This window comes from Anomaloglossus baeobatrachus, chromosome 1 (genome assembly GCF_048569485.1).
Source record: "Anomaloglossus baeobatrachus isolate aAnoBae1 chromosome 1, aAnoBae1.hap1, whole genome shotgun sequence".
Classification (NCBI taxonomy): Eukaryota; Metazoa; Chordata; class Amphibia; order Anura; family Aromobatidae; genus Anomaloglossus; species Anomaloglossus baeobatrachus.
The window spans coordinates 116,257,377-116,276,196 of NC_134353.1; the positions used below are offsets into that span (position 1 = coordinate 116,257,377).

At 48.2% G+C, this 18,820-nt stretch overlaps 1 protein-coding gene across 11 annotated transcripts in view; it reads right to left on the reverse strand.

The window, feature by feature from the left end:
* APBB2 (amyloid beta precursor protein binding family B member 2) overlaps positions 1 to 18,820 on the reverse strand; it is a 556,523-nt gene that overhangs the window by 221,608 nt on the left and 316,095 nt on the right. For all 11 annotated transcript variants that reach the window (XM_075346992.1, XM_075346989.1, XM_075346988.1 and 8 more), the window contains one exon: positions 10,694 to 10,902. In XM_075346992.1, coding sequence (XP_075203107.1) covers positions 10,694 to 10,902 — 209 coding nt within the window. The remainder of the gene's footprint in view (positions 1 to 10,693; positions 10,903 to 18,820) is intronic.

Here is an 18,820-nt window from a genome sequence, read left to right on the forward strand (position 1 = left end):
TGCCAAAAGATACAAAGCCTTATCATATCAAGCTGCATGAGCAATTTGTGCACACATGAAAAATTGCCACCAAGAATACAGCCCAGAACTACCACTAGCTGGGGGGCACGGGCAGACTTGCTTTATTTCACAAAAGGGTCTGATCTTATGCTTCATTTAGGCAATTTTTCATATTGCAATTGACTAGTAATGTGAGACAGATGTTCAGAGAAATGCGACTGTGATCATCGTGTCACTGAATTTCCAAGCGAGCGAGCCGACATCCGAGGACAAGAAACAGCCAATTACACTGGATACAGTATGGAGGCACCAGAAGTGGGAGTAATGTAAAAATGCCGTCTGATTAATGATATGGGCTGTGCCATGAAGCACATTTATCACCTATGCATAGGACAGGTGTTAATGATATAATTTATGGGGTCCTAAGCCTGAGGTTGTATAGTGAGGCATAGATTAAATGGAGTGGTGGTCACACAAGTTAACCGTCACTCAAAAAGGCCAAGTACAGAGGATAGGAAGGATGTCTTTGCCTCACAAAAGGAATAGTAACACCTAGTTGTCAATATATTCATAAGTTTCAAGGAAGAATAACAGGAACAACAACACAATGTATCATGGCACGGACTGGGGATGGTCTGGCACGAGCCAAAACACATACCAACAGGGGTCCCACCATGTCAAACAAGAGGTACACTTAAACAACGGTGGGCCCTAGTGCTAGTGAGAGGGAAGATGGACACCTCCACTTACCTGCCGCTGTACCCTGCGCTCCTATCCACTCCCTATACAGGTTCCTCACCTATCGTCGAGCAGGAACCTGAAGCCCTAAAAAGACCCTACATTAGTTCCTGGCTAGGGAGTGGGCAGGTGAAGGACGCTAGTCTTCCCGCTCTAGAACAGTTCCTGGCTAGGGAGTGGGCAGGTGAAGGACGCTAGTCTTCCCGCTCTAGAACAGTTCCTGGCTAGGGAGTGGGCAGGTGAAGGACGCTAGTCTTCCCGCTCTAGACAGTTCCTGGCTAGGGAGTGGGCAGGTGAAGGACGCTAGTCTTCCCGCTCTAGACAGTTCCTGGCTAGGGAGTGGGCAGGTGAAAGACGCTAGCCTCACCGCTGCACTGAAACAACACACCGGGAAAAGAAAATAGACAGGGGGAAAACACCACAACAGACTGCTGCAGTCAGCAACAAGACTGCAGCCACATCAGCAGTGGGTTATCAGCAGCTCCTCTCACCTCCAAGACCAGTATCCAAATGGCAAAGAGAATAACTGGCACTCTCTGCTGATAGCAGAGGGTATATAAGGGGATATATAGGAGTGGTGCCAAACCAGAAACACCTGAGCAGGAGTCAGAAGCTGCTGGAAAGCAAACTGACATTAACCCTATAACTGCCAAAAGAAAGGAAACACGTTCCATATTGAGAGTCAAGAATGGAAATGACTCAAGTCCAGGGTCTGTCACAAGTCTCACATGGCAGAGAGACAACTGTGACAATGTGGAGTTATACCAAACAATGCTCAAGATTTATTATTTCCTGGAGAATTTATGTATTCACCAAATTGGAAAAAAATCAACAATGTCCACAGAATCTCTGAAAAGAAAAAAGTCAAAGATGTTGATAAATTCTAAAGAAAAATAAAGTTAAAGAGGTATTCCCATCTCCATTTATAGTATGTGTAATAATAACAATATTAGCAAAGACCTCCAATTAGAAATGTGGTGTAGTTTTCCTGATAAGCTGTGTCCCTTACCTGATGTGCAGGGCATTACAGTAGCTTAGGTATGCATGGTTACGACCACAAGCAACTAACTCAACTAACTGTCCCTATACGCGTTCCCATAACTTTGGATACCTAAGCTACTGTAAAGGCTGCTTTACATCAGACAATCTATCGTGCGATAGTCGGGGTCAAGGTTTTTGTGACGCACATCCGGCATCGCTGGCGATGCCGTCCTGTGTGACACCTCCTAGCGACGCAGTATCGCTCACAAATCGTGAGTCGGGTACTGCTCGCTAGGTTCCATAATATCGTTTGATTTAGTTGACCATCGTTTCCGTGGTAGCACACGCCGCTCCGTGAGACACCACGGGAACGATGAGCAGCTCACCTGCCTCCCGCGGCCGCCGCCGGCTCTATGTGGGAGGAAGGAGGTGGGCGGGATGTTTACGTCCCGCTCATCTCCGCCCCTCCGCTTCTATTGGCCGGCGGCCGTGTGACGTCGCTGTGACGCCGAACGTCCCTCCCACTCCAGGAAGTAGACGTTCGCCGCCCACAGCGAGGTCGCACGAGAGGTAAGTATGTGTGACGGGGGTTACTAACTTTGTGCGACACGGGCAGCGATTTGCCCGTGACGCAAAAAGGCCGGGGGTGGGTACGATCGATTGTGAAATCGCACAATCGGTCGTACCGTGTAAAGCAGCCTTAATGCCCTGCACATAAGGTAAGTGACATAGCTTTTAAGGAGAACTATACTACATTTCTAATTATATAACTATAATTATATAACTAACTATACTACATCATCTAATTGATTATATTCTTTTTATTATTAAACCTACTACATATCGGTTTTTGGAGGAGATAAATAGACTAGAATGTATGGAATCCCTGATGGCGGACGATAGTGACAAATGGGATAAATATGTTAACACTTGGTTTTCTTGGACTCTTTTCCGAGGGACCTCAGGTTGTACATCTTGGCTCAGATAGAGGGTTTTACCTGGGTCTTTCCCCCTACAGGTTCTGACATGTAGCTAATGTTCGCAACATACGAATAAGTACGTCTATCTCTGCGAGGGGGCTCTTTGGGCACCCTATCTACCATGGATCTACCCATATCTACCCCTTCCTCTTCTCATACCCCTTTCTCTTCCTGTTTTCTATCTTTCCCTTCTTTATTTCTTTTTTCTGACTCACATTTAGTCTTTACATTTAATATTGATATCCATGTTTCTATAAGATTACATTCCATAGTAAGGTCTATTTTAAGTTGATATGTTTTATCTGCTTTATTTTCTTAACAGACTATGTCACATTCTTGTGAAAGTATTCTTTTGATACAGCATTTTCTGAATGAACCGAATATTTAGATAAGTTTCAACATCATTATTATTGCTCTCTTGCATGTGGTATATGCAATATCTTGTTCACTATGCCTTTAAATTCAATAAAAAATTATTTACTGGAAAAAAAAAAAAATCTACTACATATCGGGATAGGATCTTGGAGATGGGATGGGAGGGATTTCTCTCCCTCTCTCCTCCGTAGCCGGCTATTGCGATTCTCGCTCTGCACGCGCGGTACACTGGTGTACCGCGAGTGCAGTGTGATTTTTCTCTCGCCCCATAGACTTGAATGGGTGCGAGAGAAACCAGGATCGCATTACAGACACAGCATGCTGCAATTGTTTTTTTGGTCCAATTAGGGCTGAGAAAATAATCGCTCATGGGTGCTGGCACAGAGGCTAATATTGGTCCAAGAGGAATGCGATTTTTCATCGCACTCCACTCGCACCGATTTTCATGCCGTCTGGCTTAGGCCTATGTGGGAGAGCCTTGTTCTGCGTCTTGTACATTGAGAAGAGACTTCTAGTCCACCCAACAAACACTGGAGTGATCCGGTAGCCAAGTGGTGCAGAAGAGGCCGGAGCGAAGGCAGCAGAAGATGGCGGCAGGTAAGTATTTTCCTATACACAGGGATCATACATTATTGATACCACTCTGGCGGGGAAACAGAAAAACTCCCCGGAGTGCTACTCTAAGTTGAGATATTATTTTTCTTATTCTGGGGAAATCTTCATGAGAGGAATGGTGTGAGTCATCCGGCTACTGAGCTCATATTAATGATTTCAATATCTCCTCGGTCTTCGTATTAGTCAGTATTACACTGTGTGAATTCTCATAAATTGTTAATTATGTATTGCAACTGGGGACATATTGTCTACGTGTTTAAGTCCCTTAAAGGAACATTACTATATTAATGGATTTTTAATAATAAATTGTATACAACCAAAGAGTAAAGCCTGCTTTACACCTTACAACTTCGCATACGATATCGTATGCAATGTGACCCGCCCCCATCGTATGTGCGACACATTCAATTTGTTGACCGTGTCGCACAAACGATTAATTGCCGTCACACGTACTTACCCTTCCATACGACCTCAATGTGGGCGGCAAACGTCCACTTTCTGGAGTGGGAGGGACGTTTGGCGTCACATGGCAGCCGGCCAATAGAAGCGGAGGGGCGGAAATGAGCGGGACATAAACATCCCGCCCACCTCCTTCCTTCCGCATAGCCGGCGGGAGCCGCAGGACGCAGGTAAGCTGCAGTTCATCGTTCCCGGGGTGTCACACACAGCGATGTGTGCGGCCTCGGGAACACTGAACAACCCGATGTTCAATTTTTAGGTTTTGAATGACGTGTATGCGATCAACGTTTATTCGTTCAATTGCAATCGCACATAGGTTTCACACACTACAATATCACTAACGATGCCGGATGTGCGTCACTTACGACGTGACCCCGCCGACACATCGTTAGATATATTGTAGCGTGTAAAGCCCGATTAAGGAGCCCCAATGCAAAAACTCCACCAAGGCCCCCAGCTATCATGGGACTTCAATAGCACCGGACCTTTTAGGTTCTAGGGCCTAGGTGTGACTGCATCCCATGCACCCACGATAGTGACACCTCTGCAACTAAAGGTGTACACAAGGCATTATACAATTATTTTTCAGACACATACATCCGGGACCACTGAGGCCAGATGGTCCTAGTTTTTTCTGTCTCTTTATACTTTTCATTATGTCCCTTAGGACCCGTCACACGAGGTACAGGGAAGTTCCAAGCAAGGTGAAAAGTGAAGGAAAGGGAAACCCTCTGTCTAGGGAAAGGAAAGATGGTGACCCCTGACCAAACCTACTTCTGTTCCTGGGATCCCTCACCACCCTAGACAAACCCTAAACACTATAGATGACAGAAGGACGACACACAGGGGGAAATTGCATGAACTACTTCTCTACAGATGACACAGATAGAAGTTCAGCAAAGATTTCAGCAACGATACCACAGAGGAGTACAAGCCACCTGCTTGCAACCAAGGCTTGAATGAACTGAAAAATATCACCAGCAGCAGTCCAAGGAAGGAAGAAATATTGAGCACAAAGATAAAGAAGATGATCAGCAGCTGGGTAGAAGTTGACCACCTGCTGGGTCCAAAAGGGGAGAGATGAATCCAGTAGAAAAACTACCTATTACAATGAACACTGACAGCAGCAAAAATGGAAAGTCAGGGAGCATTCTGCACAGCCAAACACTGTGACCTTCTATGGCCAGAAACCAAATGACTGTCTGTTACCAGTGACACACCTGTGACAGGACCTATAGGGCAATTCTCTAACACTTTCTTTACAATGGGACCAAGCATGTTTCCCTCCAAGGGCAGTTTTTCTCCTACAGAAAATATTGGCTTTACAAAAAAAGAATAGGCAAAACAACCCATGCATTTCGCGGCTATGCTTGACTGTTTTTGTATCAACGCCTCAGATAACCAGGAGCTAGAAGGAATAGTTTTTAGGTTTTGGCCTTTTAAGGTAGACATGAAAATAATCCTTTAAGAGTCGTGATCGTCGAGCAGCCTTTTCCTCAAGAACGGATTATGAAGTGCCCTCTTTATGTTTTTGTCACGGGTGACAGACAGTCATGTATTTTCTGGCTGTAGAAGGTCACAGCGTTTGGCTGCACAGAATGCTCCCTGACTTTCCATTGTTCCTGCTGTCAGTATTCATTGTAATTGGTAGCTTTCCTGCTGGATTTTCATCTCTCCCACTTTTGGACCCAGCACACGCTCGCCGTCCACCCAGCTGCTGATCATCATCATTATATTGGTGGCGGCACGGTGGCTCAGTGGTTAGCACTGTAGTCTTGCAGCGCTGGGGTCCTGGGTTCAAATCCCACCAAGGACACCATCTGCAAGGAGTTTGTATGTTCTCCCCGAGTTTGCGTGGGTTTCCTCCGGGTTCTCCAGGTCCCCAATGGGGACAGTGTTGCCAATGTATGTAAAGCGCTGTGGAATTAATAGCGCTATATAAATGAATAAAATTATTAATTAAGTATTACTATTAAATACTCCCTTCTTTCCTGGACTGGTGCTGATGATATTATTCAGTTCATTCTAGCTGTGGTTGCAAGCAGGTGGCTTGCTCTCATCTGTAGTATCGTTGCTGAACTCCTGCCTGTGTCATCTGTGGATAAGTAGTTCATGCTTTTTCCCCTGTGTGTCCCCCTTGTGTCTTCTTTAGTATTTAGTGGAATTGATGAAGAGCTCATCCCACCCGTTGAATATTTAGGGTCCAGAACTACGGATACCTAGGGTCCGGTATCCAGCTTGATGCACAAGTGTGGAACCTATCTAGGGTGGTGAGGAACCCCAGGGACTAGCTGTAGGTTTGGTCAGGGGTCACCACCTCCCCCTTCCCTAGACGCAGGGGTCCCCATCCCTTACCTTTCGCCACTCGCTTGCTACTTCCCCATACCTAACATAACAGTTTTCCAGTGTTTCCCTTACAGTAGTAATATTTCCATGTAAGCTATTTAGACATTTTTTTGGGAATATTCTTACAATTCTCTCTTTGGTGATGATCACTATAAAGAGAATACAGTGATGTGCCCTGTTAATATCCCTGCAATGTTCTCTGCCTATTAAATATTTATCACCTCGCCTCCATTTTTCATGCATGACAGAGGATGACTTCAATCCACATTAATTTCAAATATTCAATCTGATGCCTCAAAGTGAATCAAAAATGTATGACTCTGAAATTTGCATGTCTGCTTCATACAAGAATAATGTATTGGTGGCTGCAGTTATATATTCAGACTCGGGAGGGTATAATGTTTATTTCATGTCCTATCACTTTCCTGGCTATATACAGACATCGACTATATGAATGAAGGACTTATATCGGGAGGAAATGAAAGGTAGACACAGCCAGAAACACAGCCGTATCTGGAGACGGTCCAAGTAAATATTTGATGCACCTTGTTTGTACATTGGAGATATGGAGCGTCCCTGAAGGGATCCTGTCAAATCCCATCTGTCTAAAGAAGTGTGAAATTAAAGCAATGTTCTGTTTTATCTCACAGTCTTTACCAGACTATACCCTACCACATCCTGGTGTCGGTGATTCGGGGCAGCATATTAAAGACTTTTCCGCTCTTCATTCCATAGCTACCAACCTTTATTTAGAAGACTAGGACCCTGCGTCTCGTAAATCCTACATCTCAGGACCCTGAGATCCAATATATCATTAAGAACGAGCAGAGCTGAAAGGGTGAATTATTGATGACCGAAGACAGAGAAGAAAATATGTAAGGTGGAACGGTGGCTCTAAGGACTGGTAATGAGTTGGTTTATAATTAATTTTTATTTGGAAGTATATCTTTGCACCCTCTCCTATATTTTTCCTACATCTTTGGCCTCCTTCACACGTCAGTGATTCTGGTGCGTATGACGACATTTTGATTCGTACCGGAATCATGGACATATGCAGACCCATTAAAATCAATGGGTCTGCGCACACATCAGTGATTTCTCACAGACCGTGTGTCCGTGTGGTCTACTTGCGTGTCTGTATGTTCCGCGAGGAGACAAGTCCATTTTTCCCCAACAGCATTGATGTCACATGGACCACAAATGTACATGTGACATGTACCAAAGAAAACACGTCTTTGAAATAAAATTAATTGCTATACTCACCTATCTCCAGCTCTGCTGTTTTTGGTGCTGCTGTCACTTGCTTCAGGGCACACTCATTATGCTTATTGCATATTCACTGCACTGTGGACCCAGAAGCAAGTGTGACCGCAGCCCTGGAGACATCAGCATCATGGACAGCAGTGTCGAGGACAGGTGAGTAAACAGTTCATGATCTCCATGTGCAATCACGGATAGCACACGGAGGACACAAGTGTGTCAAAATCACGGCACACGGAGGGTCATACGCACCTTCAACACAGACTGTAAAAAATGCGTTTTTATCAAGCAATTGTGACCGCAGTGTGGAGACATCAGCACCACGGACAGCAGCAATGGGAACGGGTGAGTAAAAAGTTCTTGATCTCCGTGTGCTATCAAGTATAGCACACGGAGAACACATGTGTGTCAAAACCACGGCACACGGAGCGCCAAATGCCCCTTCAACTTGGCCGTGAAAAATGTGTTTTCCACTGACGTGTGAATGAGGCCTAACAGATTACTACAGGGGTTGTCCATTACCAAACAATCACTGTTTAATCCCTTCAGAGCTCCACAGGAAATAAAATTAATCTATACTCATCTCCTGCAGCGACACTGTTCCAGCGGCGTCGTTACTACTATACTCACTTTGCAGCCCTGCAGTCAATCAGCGACCACTAATCGTCTGCAGCTCATCACTATTCCTTCAGAGCGGATGACCACTCTGACGAAATCATAAAGGCTTCCACATATCAACAGCCGTTGACTGGCTGCAGCGGTCTCCTGACACTACAATGTCAAGTGGCCTACAAGGAACAGCAGCATTAAAATGGTGAAATTGCGGGAGGTCCAAACTGAAGTGATTAAACTGGGGTTGTCCAGTAGAAGAACACCACTTTAAGAATTCTCTTTCTGTTATCATTTCTCAGATCCACTGTACTGACTTTAATCTGTACATGCCCTTAAAGGGGTATTTCCATCTCCAAGATCCTATCTCAATATATAGTAGGTATAATAATAATATCTGCAAATACCTCCATTTAGTAATGTAGTATAGTTCTCTTCATTAGCTATGTCTCTTACCTCATGTGCAGGGCATTGTAGCTTAGGTATCCATGGTTACGACCACAAATATAGTGACAGTTGTGTATGGTCATAACCATGGATACCTAAGCTGCAATGCCCTGCATATGAGGTAAGAGACATGGCTATATCAGAACAACTATACTACATTTCTAATTGGAGGTATTTGCTCATATTATTATTATTATTACACCTACTACATATTGGGATAGGACCTTGGAGATGGGAATACCCTTTTAACGGCACTTGAAATGTTTCCATCTTTGCTGTGCATCTTAATCATTTTCAGGGTTTTTTTTTTCTATACTCTTTTTTTAGTACTAATTTTTATGTTTTTTACCAAGGGGGCGTGGCTCACAGCATAATAATGTAGAGCAGCCTAAAGACTCACCCCCAGAGAATCATATGAACACCGCCCCTTTGGTAAAAATCCTAAAAAGTAGCACTAAATAAGAAGGCCCATACAGTATCTCTGAAACCGTATAGCGGATTTAAAGAAAACCAGAATACACAAGGGAGCAGTATGAATAATATAACTGGGCACTATTGACCGGGTGATAGACTGGGTGATAGACCCTCTTTAAGAACGTTAATAACCAAAATACAGTTTTGAAGAAGGGAAAGACTAAATCAAAGACACCATAAAACTGAATAAGTTGGTTACAAGTATGAATACTAACCCCTTGGAGAAAAAGGCAAATAAATAATTAGCACGTAAAAGAACGAAATCACTATATTAGTGCAGATCCTTGAGCTTGTTTGTACCCCATTCTCTCATACATTTTACAGCAATACATCCAGGGCCATATTTACTACTAGGCACCGGAGGTCCAGTGCCTAGGGCGATGGGTCGCGGAAGGCGGCGCCAAGGGCAAGAATTACATTTTTTTTTGTTGTTTTTTTTAAAATTTTCCCTCCTCTCCCCAAACTCCATACTAAAACTGGAGTCTTTGCGGGGGGCATCCCATTTACACATTTACAAGTATGCGCTGCAGACAATTTTGATGCCTGCATAAAAGATCAGATTATTGACAAATTAGCCTTTTTTAACTTTGATTATTGGCCATGATTATATTATACTTGGATGTGATATAGAGAAAAAAAAGTTTGTACGTACCAATTATTGTTATACTGTGTAACCCACCCTTAACCTTTGTCCGGCTGAATAGGTACAATTGTAACTATTCCCTTTTTAAATTGCAATAATTATTTTTTTCGAAAAGCCGTAGAGGGCTGAAATTTCGTGACATCTCAGCAGTTTTGGTCCAGAATATATTGGCCAAATTTCAATAAAATATCTCCACCCCCTTCCGAGATAAGGGGTCGAGAAATTTTGGCAAAATTATGCAGCCTGACAAAGGTTAAAGGGAATTTGTCACCAGGTTTTGGTACCCCATCTGAGAGCAGCATAATGTAGAGACAGAGACCCTGATTCCAGCAATGTGTCACTTATTGGGCCTTTTGCTGTCATTTTGATAAAATCACTGTTTTCTTTTCTGCAGATCTAGCAGTTATTTGAATGTGGATTTGTACAACTCCGCCCACAATAACGATTGGAAGCTTTCTGTTCATATACAGTGTACACAGAAAGCGACCAATCAGTGGTGGGGACGGGGTCATACAGACCTCATATATGCTTGACTACCTGGCAGCAGGCCAAGTAGTCCTCTATTGATAATCTACTGCTGATTAAACCGTGATTTTATCAAAACTACACGAAGCAGCCCAGTAAGTGACACATTGCTGGAATCAGGATCTCTGCCCCTAGATTATGCTGCTCTTAGATTAGGTGGCAAAAATCTGGTGACAGATTCCCTTTAATTCACCAGTACAACAGGATATTTTATAACTGGATTAAAATAAAAATGTTTTACCTCATTCTCTGGAGTAGGTGATGATGTAACAGAGCTGAGGGATCCTTTTCGTGACCCTGGGAGCTCTGTTGGTGCAGACACAGGTCGCTCCCACTGGGTTGCTCCAGTTGGAATGTGCCAATAGTAGATTCCTGCAATGTCATTGATTTTCTTCCAACCTGGTGGTAGATCTGGATCTGTTTGAAGTGAATGATCACTCCATATATCAGCTGTAAATGTGAAAATATATAATTATTAGTTATCATTAATAACAGCATTACTTTCATCTGATCATTTATATGACTAAGACTTTTCATTCTGGCTAAAGATGTGATATTATTCCAATAGAAGACATATAAAGTGCAAACAAGTAGGACACCAGCTTTTCTGCACCAGTCAAACATCAACCTATGGACCAAGTATCCTGACAATAGAAGTGCTAACACAAGACCAGAGATATAGGCCAGAGAATAAGCGACTATTTATGAAAATACAGTATTTCACAAAAGTAAGTACACCTATCACATTTTTGTAAATATTTTATTATATATTTTCATGTGACAACGCTGAAGATCTGACACGTTGATACAATGTAAACTCTTCACTGTACAAGCTTGTATAACAATGTAAATTTGGAGTCCCCTCTAACTAACTTGAACACACAGCCATTGTTTGAACCACTGCCAACAAAAGTAAGTACACCCATAAGTGAAGATGGCCAAATTGAGTCACATTAGCCATTTTCCCTACTCTATAGGGGGCTTTACACGCTGCGATATCGGTAACGATGTATCCTGTTAGGGCCAGGTGGACGGGCAGACCCAGGAGGTGGATCCACTGGGCCGAACACCTCACTGAAGGCAAGGGGTCCGGTAGCCGGAGCACTACAGGCAGCAGGACAGTCCGTTCAAAAGAGTGGAGTGGAGAAGTCCCTGGGACCACGGAGTCACTGATGGTAGTCCGGGTGACGGAGCTCAGGTTCGGAGGCCGAGATGTTGTCAGGCAGAGTCCGGAACCGATGGAGCGAGAGGACGGATCACCACAGGGATCAGAGATGGTACGGACTGACGGGATGGCAGACAGTCAGCGTTCGGGCTTCAGGAATAGTCAGGACCGGATGGCGAGGCAGGAGCGGCTCTAGGAGAGAGATAGGTAAGTATACCGCAAGACACAAGGAGACCTGACTCCTAGCTTAGGAAAACACGAAGAACAGGCCCCGCCCACTTGGACATTAAACCCCTTTATACCCTGTACCTGTGTGTTCAATATCCTGTCAGTGGACGCTGGCCCTTTAAGAGAGGGTCAATGACCGCGCACGCGCCCTAATGCGCATGCGCGAGGCCCGGGTGCCAGAAGCCAGGGCAGGGAGCGGTGAATAGGAAGCAGGGGAGCCGGCCTGGAGCAGAGCTGCCGACGGGCGCCGGGAGCGGGACCGGGCCGCCTGGGGACCGCAGGTGATGGGGGCTGGAGGCTGTGGAGCGGGGGACGCCTAACAGAGGAGCCGGGGAGCGAAGCAGGGAAGCCGGGGAGCGTGGCAGGTGAGCCGGGGAGCGAGGCAGGGGAGCCGGGAAGCAAGGCAGGGGACCCGGGGAGCGGGACAGTACCCCCCCCACGCCTCCCTCCCCGCAACCGGGACAGGAAGGCACGTATCAGAGGAGTACCCACATTCTCCCGGGGTTCCCAGGACCTATCCTCAGGACCATACCCTGCCCAGTCCACCAGGAAGAACTGTCGGCCCCGTACGGTTTTCATGGCCACGATATCCCTTACCGCATAGATGTCATCATCAGCAATAGGAGGAGCAGAACTGGCAGCAGCGGAGAAGGGACCAAGGACAACCGGCTTGAGCAGGGAGACGTGGAAGGAGTTGGGTATCCTCATCGTGGCCGGGAGCTGCAGCTTGTAGGAGACCTCATTTATTTTGCCGAGGACTTTAAACGGCCCAATGTAGCGAGGACCCAGCTTGTATGATGGTAGCTTCAATCGGACGTACTTGGAAGCAAGCCAGACCAGATCTCCTGGAGAGAAACACGGGGGATCCAGACGCCTCTTGTCTGCGTGTCTCTTCATCCGCAGGGAAGCACGTCCAAGGGACGCCTTGACAGAGTCCCAAATTGTTGCAAAGTCACGGACTGCAGCATCAGCAGCAGGGACATCCGAGGAAGAGGATACAGGTAAAGGGACGGAAGGCTGAAGTCCGTAAACGACATGGAAGGGAGAGCTGGAGGAGGACTCACTGACGTGGTGGTTATGGGAGAATTCAGCCCAAGGAAGAAGCGTGGACCAATCGTCGTGATGGGCGTTAACGTAGTGACGTAAGAAGGAGGTCAAGATCTGATTGACTCGTTCCACTTGGCCGTTCGACTGAGGATGGTAGGCTGAAGAAAAGTCCAGAGTCACTCCCAGATGTTTGCAGAGAGCCCTCCAGAAGCGGGAGGTAAACTGAGTTCCTCTGTCGGACACAATGTGTAATGGAAAGCCATGCAACCGGAAGATGTGCTGTATGTAAGCGTCAGCGAGTTCCTGGGCAGAGGGCAGTCCAGCCATAGGGACGAAATGAGCCATTTTGGAAAACCGATCCACCACGACCAATATGACTATGTGTCCGGAGGACAGGGGCAAGTCCGTAATAAAGTCCATCGCAATGTGTTGCCACGGAACGGAGGGTATAGGCAGAGGCAGAAGACGACCATATGGCAGGTGTTTGGGCATCTTGTTCCTGGCACAAGAGGAGCAGGCTGAGACAAAAGAAGCGACGTCCGTGCGAAGGGATGGCCACCAGTAGTGACGTACAATTGTACTCCATGTTTTCTTCTGACCAGCATGGCCGGCTGTTTTCGAGGCATGGCCCCAGTGCAACACTTTTTGCCTGTCAGTCTCAGAGACATAGGTCTTCCCGGGCGGTATCTGGGCCAGGGTGACAGGGGCCACCGGAATGATTTTACTAGGGCAGATGATGGGCTGGGATGTCTCCTCCTCCTGCTCCTGGACACCTGGACAAGGCATCTGCGCGTACATTCTTGTCCGCGGGTCGAAAATGGAGCTGAAAATCGAACCTGGCAAAGAACAAGGACCACCTGGCTTGCCGTGGGTTCAGTCGCTGAGCGGACCGCAGGTATTCCAGGTTCTTGTGGTCCGTGTAAATGATCATGGGGTACACTGCTCCCTCCAGAAGGTAGCGCCATTCCTCCAGAGCCAGTTTGACTGCCAATAGCTCTCGGTCACAGATGGTGTAGTTGCGTTCAGGCGCTGAGAAGCTCTTGGAGTAGAAACCGCAAGTAACCATCTTCCCGGAGGAGGACTTCTGCATGAGCACTGCTCCGGCTCCCGAGGAGGAGGCATCCACCTCCAAGGTGAACTGTCGGTTTAACTCCGGATGGTGGAGCACAGGGGAGGAAGCAAATGCCCGCTACAGGGAGCCAAACGCGGCGTCGGCCGCAGGTGACCAGTCCTTTGGATTAGCCCCTTCTTGGTCAAGGCGGAGAGAGGTGCAGTCAGAGCAGAGAAGTGAGGGATGAACTGACGGTAATAGTTTGCGAATCCCAGAAAGCGTTGGATTGCCTTCAGTCCAGAAGGAGGGGGCCAGTTGAGAATGGAAGAGACCTTCTCCGGATCCATTTGCAGGCCGGTATCGGAGATTACGTAACCCAGGAAGGGAAGAGAAGACTGCTCGAAGACACACTTCTCGTACTTGGCGTACAGACGATTCTCCCTCAGTCTTTGTAGTACCAGCTGCACGTTCTCTCTGTGGGTCTGGAGGTCCGGGGAAAAGACCAGGATATCATCAAGATACACCACCACACAGACGTAGAGAAGGTCCCGGAACACGTCGTTCACCAATTCCTGAAAGACTGCTGGTGCGTTACACAGGCCGAAGGGCATCACACAGTATTCATAGTGCCCATCGCGAGTATTGAACGCGGTCTTCCATTCGTCCCCAGAGCGGATGCGGACCAGGTTGTAGGCACCCCGAAGATCCAACTTGGTAAACACACGAGCTCCTCTAAGCCGATCAAACAATTCGGGGATGAGCGGCAGGGGGTATTTATTTTTCACGGTGATTTGGTTCAATCCCCGGTAGTCAATGCATGGGCGTAGGTCTCCCTCTTTCTTCTTAACGAAGAAGAAGCCTGCTCCAGCAGGAGAGGAGGATCTCCGAATGAATCCCCTTGCCAGGTTCTCTGTGATGTAGGTAGACATGGCCCTTGTTTCGGCAGGAGACAGCGGATATATCCGTCCTCGAGGTGGTGTAGTTCCCGGGAGCAGGTTGATGGCACAGTCGTAAGGACGATGTGGCGGCAGTACCTCTGACTCCTTTTTATCAAAGACGTTCACGAAGGACCAATAGGCCGAGGGCAGTCCCGGTAGGGACTCTGGAACCGGAGGTCGTCGGATGGGCTGTATAGTCTTCAGACAGTTCTCGTGGCAAGAGGAGCCCCATCGGGTGATTTCACCAGTACCCCAGCTGACTGACGGTTCGTGTGTCCGTAACCAGGGGAGTCCCAGCAGGATTTGATGAGACATGTGTGGGAGGACGTGGAGAGCGATGTTCTCGGTGTGCAGGGCACCGATACGCAGTTCCACCGGCTTGGTGATCCACGAGATGGTGTCAGAGAGGGGTCTCCCATCTACAGAGGCAATCACGAGGGGTTTGTCGAGTGGAGTAACAGGCACCTGGTACTTGTCCACCGTGGCCTGCTGGATGAAATTGCCTGCTGCCCCGGAATCGAGGTACGCCTCGGCCGTGAACCGCGTCTCTCCCGTTGTCACTTGAACAGTCCACGTCACTGGGTCTGAGAGAGTCCCAGCACCTAGGGTGGCCTCTCTTACCAGCCCTAGGCTTTGGAGTTTCCCGACCTCTCTGGACAGGAGCGTAGAAGGTGTGTACCCTCTCCGCAGTAGAAGCAGAGACCCTTGGCGAGCCGTTCTGCTCGGCGTTGTTCGGACTGCCGCAAACGGTCGATCTGCATGGGCTCGTGGACGGAGACACCAGACGACGTTGACTGAAGTACGGCGGGCTTCTGCGGAGGAGAGGAATGCCGTATCGGACGTCTCTCACGGGACACCTCTTTGGATCGTTCCTGGAATCTGAGGTCCACGCGGGTGGCTAATGCGATCAGGGCATCCAGAGTAGAAGGAACATCGCGGCCTGCCAGCTCGTCCTTAATACGACTGGAGAGTCCTTCCCAGAAGGCGGCGGTGAGGGCTTCATTGTTCCAGCCCAATTCTGAGGCCAAAGAGCGGAAGCGGATGGCATACTGCCCCACCATCATGGTCCCCTGACGTAGCCTGAGGAGTGATGAGGCGGATGCGGCGGCATGGCCGGGTTCGTCGAAGGTAGTTCTAAACGCCTGCAGGAAGTCCTGGATGTTAGTGGTTACAGGGTCCTCCTTTTCCCACAAGGGGTTCATCCAGGCCAGTGCCTCACCCTCTAGATGGGACATCACAAACGCCACCTTGGCTTTGTCGGAGGCAAACAGCTGCGGAAGCAGCTTGAAATGGAGGGAGCACTGGTTTAAGAATCCTCTGCAGGTCTTGGGATCTCCGGCATATCGGGGTGGAGAGGCCAGGCGGAGTTTAGAAGCTTCCGAGGTAGCCGCCACGGGAACCGTGACCGTGGACTGCGCAGTGGTAACCTGAGATGCCAGGGACGTGGCAGATGCTTGCAGCGTGTGCAGGCGGGTATCCACTGAGGTCATGAAGGCCAGCATGCGGGACTGAGTCTCGCGCTGACGTCCGAGTTCCTGCTGCAGGGTGCCCAGCTGGGCCACTAGTGCTTCGGCGGGATCCATGGCCTGTTCTTACTGTTAGGGCCAGGTGGACGGGCAGACCCAGGAGGTGGATCCACTGGGCCGAACACCTCACTGAAGGCAAGGGGTCCGGTAGCCGGAGCACTACAGGCAGCAGGACAGTCCGTTCAAGAGAATGGAGTGGAGAAGTCCCTGGGACCACGGAGTCACTGATGGTTGTCCGGGTGACGGAGCTCAGGTTCGGAGGCCGAGATGTTGTCAGGCAGAGTCCGGAACCGATGGAGCGAGAGGACGGATCACCACAGGGATCAGAGATGGTACGGACTGACGGGATGGCAGACAGTCAGCGTTCGGGCTTCAGGAATAGTCAGGACCGGATGGCGAGGCAGGAGCGGCTCTAGGAGAGAGATAGGTAAGTATACTGCAAGACACAAGGAGACCTGACTCCTAGCTTAGGAAAACACGAAGAACAGGCCCCGCCCACTTGGACATTAAACCCCTTTATACCCTGTACCTGTGTGTTCAATATCCTGTCAGTGGACGCTGGCCCTTTAAGAGAGGGTCAATGACCGCGCGCGCCCTAATGCGCATGCGCGAGGCCCGGGTGCCAGAAGCCAGGGCAGGGAGCGGTGAATAGGAAGCAGGGGAGCCGGCCTGGAGCAGAGCTGCCGACGGGCGCCGGGAGCGGGGACCGGGCCGCCTGGGGACCGCAGGTGATGGGGGCTGGAGGCTGTGGAGCGGGGGACGCCTAACAGAGGAGCCGGGGAGCGAAGCAGGGAAGCCGGGGAGCGTGGCAGGTGAGCCGGGGAGCGAGGCAGGGGAGCCGGGAAGCAAGGCAGGGGACCCGGGGAGCGTGACATATCCTCGGGGTCACGTCGGTAGTGACGCAAATCCGGCGCCGTTACCGACATCGCAGCGTGTGACACAAATGAGCGACGATCAACGAGCACAAAAACGTGAAAAATTGTTGCTCGTTGACACGTCGTTCATTTCCTTAATATCGGTGCTGCAGCAGGTACAATGTTGTTCGTCGTTCCTGCGGCAGCACACATCGCTATGTGTGACACCGCAGGAGCAACGAACATCTCCTTACCTGCCTCCACCGGCAATGCGGAAGGAAGGAGGTGGGCGGGATGTTACGTCCCGCTCATTTCCGCCCCTCCGCTTCTATTGGCCGGCCGCTTAGTGACGCTGCAGTGACGCCGAACGCACCACCCCTTGAGGTAGGGATTGTTTGGCCGTCACAGCGACATCGCTGACAAGGTATGTGCGTGTGACGCTGCCGTAGCTATAATGTTCGCTACAGCAGCGATCACCACATATCGTGCCCCCGACGGGGGCGGGTGCTATTGCATGCGACATCGCTAGCAATCATACTGGTCACTGGAAGATCACCATGGCACTTCATGGCAAAGAATTTTCTGAGGATCTGAAAAAAGATTTGTCGCTCTATATAAAGATGGCCGAGGCTATAAGAAGATTGCCAACACCCTGAAACTAAGCTTCAGCACAGTGGCCATGACCATACAGCGGTTTAACAAGGCAGGATTCACTCAGAACAGGGCTCACCACGGTCAAAGAGGTTGAGTGCACTAGCTCAGTGTGGTCAACCCTAATCCAAACCTCCCACTCCCAGCTCCAAGACTTCTCCCGAGCTGCACCAATCCTCTGGAATGCTCTACCCCAAGAAACTAGGATGATCTATTACTTGTACAGCTCCAGACGATCCCTAAAACATGTTTTTAAGGTGGCCTAGCACACACTCCCTGATCAAAGTCAATTCATATATATACACTATTTCTCAGTACACAATTCTCCAATCAAACTCCACCGCACCCAAAAGCATTACAAGTATTGGATGGTGACCGGCTCATGCAGCCTTTATCTATCCCCCATTTCTTTGAGATGGCTGGACCGTCATTGTAAATAAGCACCTTTACCTTGTGTCACCCCCACCTCCCCCCATTGTAGATTGTAAGCTCTTAAGAGCAGGGTTGTCATTATTTTTGCTTTAATTATTGTATCTCCTAAAACGGTTACTTATGTTTGTTTGTATATGAACTTCTGCAAAATATATTGATGCTATAGAAATAAAGATTATTATTATTCATGTGATCCTATACTATCTATATATGGGTGTTACTTTTCATTGTTATCGTGTTTGTGATGTGAACAGGATTGGGAAATCAGTGGCCAGAGAATGTTTTTTAATAATTCTGATGATGACATAATAAGGCAAATGAAAAAACATCATCAATTCTTAAAATAAAAAATTATTCAAACAGTTGGCCATTTTCTGATGACACTTTCTCAGTGCTCAGAAGTGAATATATACCGCCCCGGTGTTAGTCGGGCTGCTCGGATCCGGGGTCATAGCTCGAGGTGGGTCCGGACCCGG